At 40.3% G+C, this 7,181-nt stretch overlaps 1 protein-coding gene across 1 annotated transcript in view; it reads right to left on the bottom strand.

Annotated features, from left to right (window-relative positions):
• Nucleotides 1–1,690: 1,690 nt before the first annotated feature.
• The window catches only part of Cht7 (chitinase 7), a 159,514-nt gene continuing 154,023 nt past the window's right edge, over nucleotides 1,691–7,181 (bottom strand). Inside the window, exons 16-19 of the mRNA XM_076187065.1 lie at nucleotides 6,089–6,274; nucleotides 5,137–5,259; nucleotides 4,150–4,354; nucleotides 1,691–2,903 (exon numbers count right to left, since the gene is read on the bottom strand). Coding sequence (XP_076043180.1) covers nucleotides 2,689–2,903; nucleotides 4,150–4,354; nucleotides 5,137–5,259; nucleotides 6,089–6,274 — 729 coding nt within the window. The 3' untranslated portion in view covers nucleotides 1,691–2,688. The remainder of the gene's footprint in view (nucleotides 2,904–4,149; nucleotides 4,355–5,136; nucleotides 5,260–6,088; nucleotides 6,275–7,181) is intronic.

Raw genomic sequence — 7,181 nt, 5'->3', positions numbered from 1 at the left:
TATCTCTAATCCCCGACGATGTAACCTCGGGTGTCGAGGACCTCTTTTATCCAATATGTCTGAAACAAGCATATATTCATTGGGTGACTACCATGGAATTGATTGAAAAAAGTACTACGGCACTTTCTATTGAGGCTTTTCGACAACCGAGGTCACCAAGTCGAAGGTGAGGGGTATTGTGGTCCCTGTTTCGATTCCCTAGAGGAAAAATCATTCTTTTAATCTGACTGAAAGAAGAATATAGCTGTCGGTGACTTCCGCTGAGCGGTTGAAAAAGAGATTACATATCTTGGCTACTCGAGGGCCCCGGGAAAGTATCGGGTTAATTACCATGACATCTCTTTCGAGGCTTCGAACTAGCCAAGGCCATTTAGTCATTGCCATAAAGAGGCTGGATTACGCATGAATGAATGAAGAAGAGAATAGAGACAAATTAATCAAAAGGTAGAATTTGCAGTGGGAAGTAATAATGTCGAAAACAGTGAGATTTGAGGTGAGTATGAAGGTAATTGAAAATAAGGGCAAGACAGAATAGCTGGAAATGGTGTTTAATGTATATTATGAGAGAGAGCGTCTGAAATCTGGAAGAAAACTTGCATTGTGCAAAACATATGGAGAAGGAAGAAAGCTTAAATGTAAGAAAAATGTAAATATAGCGTTAAGATAATCAAAGATAAGGTTTATAGGATTCATATGATGGCAGCAAACCTGACAGAAGAACAAGTCTAATTTTCATAAAGGAAGAAGTTATATGTAAGACAAGGAAGCAATATCATTCGTGTCTTATGGATCTGGAGAAGGCGTATGATTGAGTAGATAGAAAAGCACTATGGGAGATAATGAGAATGTATGGAGACTGGGAAAATGTTTAGAGAAAAATGAGGGTTTTTTATGAAGAACGTAAAGTTAGTGAGAGTAGACAGTAAGGAAATCGGGACTTTAAAAATCAAGGTAGATTTGAGGCAGTGAGGCGCAGTGTCACCGTAGTTTTTTTTATGTAGTAATGAGAGACGTGAATGAAAAAAAAGTGACTGTGTAAAGAAATGAGTTAAAACAAATGATAACAGCTTTGTATATGCAGATGATACTGATATATTGGCAGTTAGAGTACTTAACTACAGAGGCTGGTGAATGAGTTTGGTAAGACATGTTAGAGAAGAAAATTGAAAATGAAACTAAACATTTATGTACCTAAGAGAAAGATTATGGTGTTCTCCAAGAGAAGATGGCACAAGGTTGATAAAGAGTTGAATATAGAAGGAATGGAGCAAGTACAATGTTACAGAACTCTGTGATTGGAAACATTAAAGTTGAGACGAATGAAGAGATTGGACATAGAGTAAGGGTGAGAGAGAAGGTGAAAGATGTACGAAGAAATAACAGAAAGTTATTGAAAAAAAAGGAAAATACGAAACAACAGTTTCGCCGGTTGTCATGTATGAGAGTGGAGCCTGAATGATGAATGTAAGCTGAGAAAACGTAATAGTTTGGGGGCAGTGAAAATGGGAACCTTGATGAATGCTGTGTATGTGACAGAGTTCATGAAAGGACAGGGACACAAACGGACGTGGGAGAAAGTAGAACATGCCAAGTTAAGGTGGCGTGGTCATGTTGTAAGAATAGATGAAAGCAGACATCCTCGAAGGTCATAAACCTGATGTGCTAGGAGTGAGTGCAAAGGACAGATGAATGGAACCTTAGAGCCTCTTGGTCAGGATGTCGAACAAGCGAAAACGTGCGTGGGTGATAAAGATAGGGACGATCTGTTCCATGAGAAAGGTGCACTAAAGGAAAAACATAGCAGTATTTATGGGGAAAGAAATGAGGTGCAGTTTGCTCATGGTTTAAAACAGGAAGGCATGAAAGGAGTTATATGAGTGAAGAGGGAAAGGATTTCTCTCTTTTGCCATGCTATCTCGTTTTGTGGGAAATGGTGATTTGAGTTTTATTTGTTTTTTGCTTTTTGTTTATTTATTCTTAATGTATGTCCCAGATGCATGATCCTGGCAACATGCATTCATTAAAAAAAAAAAAAAAAAAAAAACAAGGGATGGAGGACATCCCCATTCATGACACCATCACCACCCAAAGTACTCTTCCGCTAATATGCATTTTTTATCATAATCATTTATTATTCTATTTATACTTTTCTCTATTATGTTTTGAAGGATAGTATTGCCAGCTCTCTACCGCAGATGTATTTCCATAATCATGGAAATACACGAGCGGTAACGCTAAAAAACTAAACATATATATCACAATTCGTACACAGATAATATACTTGTTCTCTTGCCCCCCATAGAACAAAAAGTTAAATAAACACGTGTTTACATCTGCATAAACATAGCGTATATTATTTACTTCCACATAGTTATCACTACAGTATATACTTTAAGTCTATAAGAGTCAGTTCAACCTATTATATAATCACCTAACTTCTAACTGTAACATTCCAAGAAACGTAACATAAATCCGGTAGACGATAAACTTGCGTTGCGGAGAGGAAAGAAGAATAGATATTGATTTTTATTTTGCAAGCGCCAGGCACCACGACCTCCGCGACAGCCTAACGCGTTTTGTATATGTTTGATTACATGTATTTTCATTCTCCTTGCATACCTCAGGTAAAACTACACTTTTTTTTTCTTTTTTTATCCTCCGTGTTGTGGCTACCCCGGATCGTTTGTATTACGTCACCTGTGGAGGCACAGGAAGAGCTGCTGGACATTCTGCAACACTTTCTGGCCAGTCGCAGACGTTCTGGCCGGCATTAAAGACGAGGTTGTGCGGACAAGGCATGTGATGCTTGCGCTCTCCTTCACACATGTAGTAACGCGTGCAGTCGTTCAGATCGGCGTGGTACGAGATGTGACCGTCAGACTCGTCACAGGTAACCACAGCAGCTGAGGAGAGAAAAATCACCAATATAATCATAGAAGAAATAAAGAGAATTGGAAAAAAAAATTTACAAAAGAAAAAGAGTATCTAGAGAAGTTACAGGAAATATCAAGACTCTTAGCGTACAAAATAATATGAAATGTCGAAAATAAATCTTATAGTCTGTTGAATCCTGAAACTTCGATGATTTTGGTGACCCTACATATTACCCATAGATCGGGCCATACGTTCCATGGAGCTTTCGACCAAGCTGCGTCATCTCCTTATCTATTCACAATTACTCTCCTCCCACGCCTGTCTCTTGACCAATCTCGTCCTGTTCAACAGACACTTCGCCCCATCCATCCACCTCATTCTTGATCATCCCCCTCAACTTTATTCCATACTTCTCTACTTCCCACACTCGCTAACCTTTCTTCACTTATTCTTTCCATACGCCCAAACTATCCGAGCATTTTTTAATCAATTCTGTCTGCCAGCTCTCTTTCCACCTCCACTCTGCTTCATCTCCACATTTCACACTCTATTCATTCATGTAACCTCCAACATAGTTCTTAACATTTCATCTCAAGCACGTTAAGGTTTCTCCTTTCTCTGCCTCCTTCAAATTCCATGTCTCTGACCCATACAATATCGTAGACGCAATTATTCCTAAGTATAGTCTTCTCTTTGGACTTACCCCCAAAGACTTAATTTTCATTACATTTTTATTCACCCTAGACATTTATTCATTTTCCAACCTCCACCTCCATTCCTCCATTCTCTGCTACATGTGACCCTAAACATTTAAAACTCCATCTTCTCTCAGTCTCTCTTCCTTTAAACTCACCTCCAACTCATTGACATCCATTCCCCTATGTACATCACATCACCTTACCTTTGATTCTTCTCTCATATACTCTTCCAAACTCCGTCACCAATTTCTTCAGCCTCTCCCCAAAATAATTTACAAGCGAAGTGTCATCCGCAAACAACAACTGTCTCAACTCCCACTTCCTTCTACTCTCAGCTCCAAACCCTTGTGTTTACCTCCCGCCTAACCTCATCCATATACAAATTAAGCAACTAAGGTAAAGTGGATGAAGAAGAATTTCAAGAATAGTTTCTAATTGAACGGTTGACCGGTTCTGTTTAGAATCTCATTCGTAAGTTGTGCTTTACCAGCTTAAACAAAATATGCAAGGGGCGTCATTGGTCCTAGGAAATACGTCCAGATGCAATGGAACGACCATAAAACATCCAAATACTTACGATCTTTCTTAGCCGATTTTCCATTGAGAGTGCCAGTATCCTCGTAGGGCCCTTCGTAAGAGAGAGGGACGCTATAGTTGCCCAGGCTGTTGACGAGCGTCTTCAGCAGAGGGTATTTCTCCCCACCGCAGTTGCCTCTGAAGTCATCCATGTCGACGCTCCAGATCATAACGCCTCCTAGGTCAAGTTCCTTGAGCCATTCGACCTGAAGAAGGCGAAAGAAGGTTGCAGTGAGCGACAAGCCTTTCGCAGTAGAATTTGCTATAGTCACCCTTCAATTGTAACATACATATCTTTATACATTTATTATGTAAATAATATTCCTTTTCAGTAATTGTAATGTCACGTATATTTTATTCTTGTAAACAATTTGTAGTAATTACATATGCAATGTAATCTATTATCAAAGACTTTTGCCCAAATTATTGAACACATATTCTGGCCGATTTTTGTATGGAGCTACGATCAGCACAGCACTGCTGTTTCTCTCTACTATAATTAAAGTTATTTTTGGATTAAAGATGGTGTTGCTGGCACGAGTCTCCTTTTGCAAAAGGATTCAAGCAATTATTAATTATTGGTAATATTCTGGTATTACCAGTGATAATAACCATTTGAATTTTTTTGACCATTTATTGATAATGACCATTTGAAGTTTGCAACTGAATAGGTATATAAATCAATCTGAACGTGGCCAGAACTGAAGGAAAATACGTTAAAGAGTTAATCAACATCCCACAACTTATTTATACTGAGACATTACAACGGAGGTTCACGAATCAAGCTGACTGGAGGCAATCGGATCAAAAAGGAAAGAATCACCCACTTCGAAAGAAGATAATAGTACCTCACGTTTATTTATAAGGTTATCAGTGATAGAAAATCCTGTTAGTATAGATGACATTACTATTGTTAGGTACACTGATAGTATGAATAGTGCTATCAGTTTATAGTGATATTATGAACACCGCTGAAGAATTGTCTCACCTTCCCGGCAAGGGAGCGTTCGTCGTCGAATCCGACCCACTGGTTACCGCGGTAAGCGAAAGGCACGAGCTGCTCGTTGTCCCAAACGAGAGTTGTGTTCTCTTGGAACAGGAACTCGCAGACCTGGAGTGAAGGAGAGAATGAGAGAGTGTCCCCAAATACCCTCAGAAAATATAAAATAAATAGAAAGAGTAGAATCAGATAAACATTTTAACATGGTGAGCTATTTCACAAATGTTCTTATTCTTGTAATGGCATAGTTAAGTTGGGTGAAATTCATAACATTTTCAGACCGATGTCACCTCTTGGATGGATGAAAGGGTTAGATCTTTGTAGAAATGATATACAAGATACACAATATAAAACTGCTACAGGAGCATGGGTAGACAGAAGTCGTTAAACCCAGTGTAATAATCCATAGTAACAAATGGTCAAGCCTGGATGACAAGTGATGAACATATCAAAAAGCTACAATTGCTAGTGACCACCTTAACACCGTGTATATTCTGACCTACTGGGATGCCTCTGGAGGCTCCCAGAGTCCTCAACGGGTCCTTGTTGAGAACCGTTTGAAGCCTTACCTCATAGTAGGTCATGAATCCTTCTTCGAGCGTGTATCGACCTACTATTCTGACCTATTGGAAAGCCTCTGGGAGACTCCCAAAATCCCCAACGGGTCCTTGTTGAGAACCGTTTGAAGCCTTACCTCATAGTAGGACATGAATCCTTCTTCGAGCGTGTATCGACCTGCTATTCTGACCTATTGGGAGGCCTCTGGAGACTTCCAAAGTCCTCACGGGTCCTTGTTGAGAACCATTTGAAGCCTTACCTCATAGTAGGACATGAATCCTTCTTTGAGCTTGTATCGACCTGCTATTCTGACCTACTGGAAGACCTCTGGAGACTCCCAAAGTCCCCACGGGTCCTTATTGAGAACCGTTTGAAGCCTTACCTCATAGTAGGACATGAATCCTTCCTCGAGCGTGTATCGACCTGCATCTCCGCCGGCGGTCACCTCGGCCCCGATGTCGAAGCTGTCGGGGTCCGCGAGCGTGAAGGAGCGGCCGTAAGTGGGCATTCCTACCAGAATCTTCTGCGGCGGAGCTCCTTGCTTGATCCACTCCCGGATACTGAAATCCTGTACCGGAGGAAGAAGTGTCCCCAATCAACCCATCCATCAAGTCTAGGTAATGCAATTAAGGACATAAGAATGGAAGAGACTGCAAGAGACCATAAGACCTACACTAGGCTGTTCCATGTCCCTCACCAACTGTCATCCCTATCCATGAAGTTATCTCATTTTCTCTTAAAACTGTCAATAGTTTCAGCGCTCACTAGATGGTTACTAAGTCTATTCCATTCATTAACCATCTGTTGGTAAACCAATTCTTGCCTATTTCCTTATTCTTTTGGTTGTAAATGTTTACTTTGATTCGGTCATAGCTCTCCTTTATTAAAAAGGATGAAACGATTGCTTATACACTACTTCACCTGACTGGGTTATAGGCACGTTGCCCATGTCACGATATTTGCAATAAAAAAACACGGTCATTACATTCATGACCCATTTTCGAAAACCTAGTAATGCTACTGATAATTTACATTGATCGTCAGAATGCTGGCTAAAATTTTTGATAATGTAACTATGACTTTCTTCCTTTTTCTTCCACGAGCTTTATTGTCTACCTGTGACGATGTATCTACTTGTAAGGAAAATATAACTACGATTTTTCCATTTACCCAAGTCATTAGCTAATTTGTTAACCATAGAAAGATCACAAAATTCCTTTTTGTTCTATGATTCTAGCCAGCATTTTGCCAGTTTACGTATCAAGAATACTTCGTGGCCGAGTGGATTGGAGCGTCGCTACTTGCGGCGTAGGTCGAGACGACGGCATTCCGAACTCCTCCACAAGTGAGTTGGACCAAGGGTATGGTTCATTAACTTCCACAGTACAAAGCCTTCTACGAGGGGCATCGCCCTAGCCTCCTGATAGGAGGGAGCGCGTGCGCGACTTTAAAACGAATCGAGTCACATATAAAGA

Source organism: Oratosquilla oratoria, chromosome 6 (genome assembly GCF_046742065.1).
Source record: "Oratosquilla oratoria isolate Oo_2021 chromosome 6, ASM4674206v1, whole genome shotgun sequence".
NCBI lineage: Eukaryota > Metazoa > Arthropoda > Malacostraca > Stomatopoda > Squillidae > Oratosquilla > Oratosquilla oratoria.
Note: the sequence above shows the minus strand (reverse complement) of the source record. Positions and strands in the feature narration are given on the sequence as shown.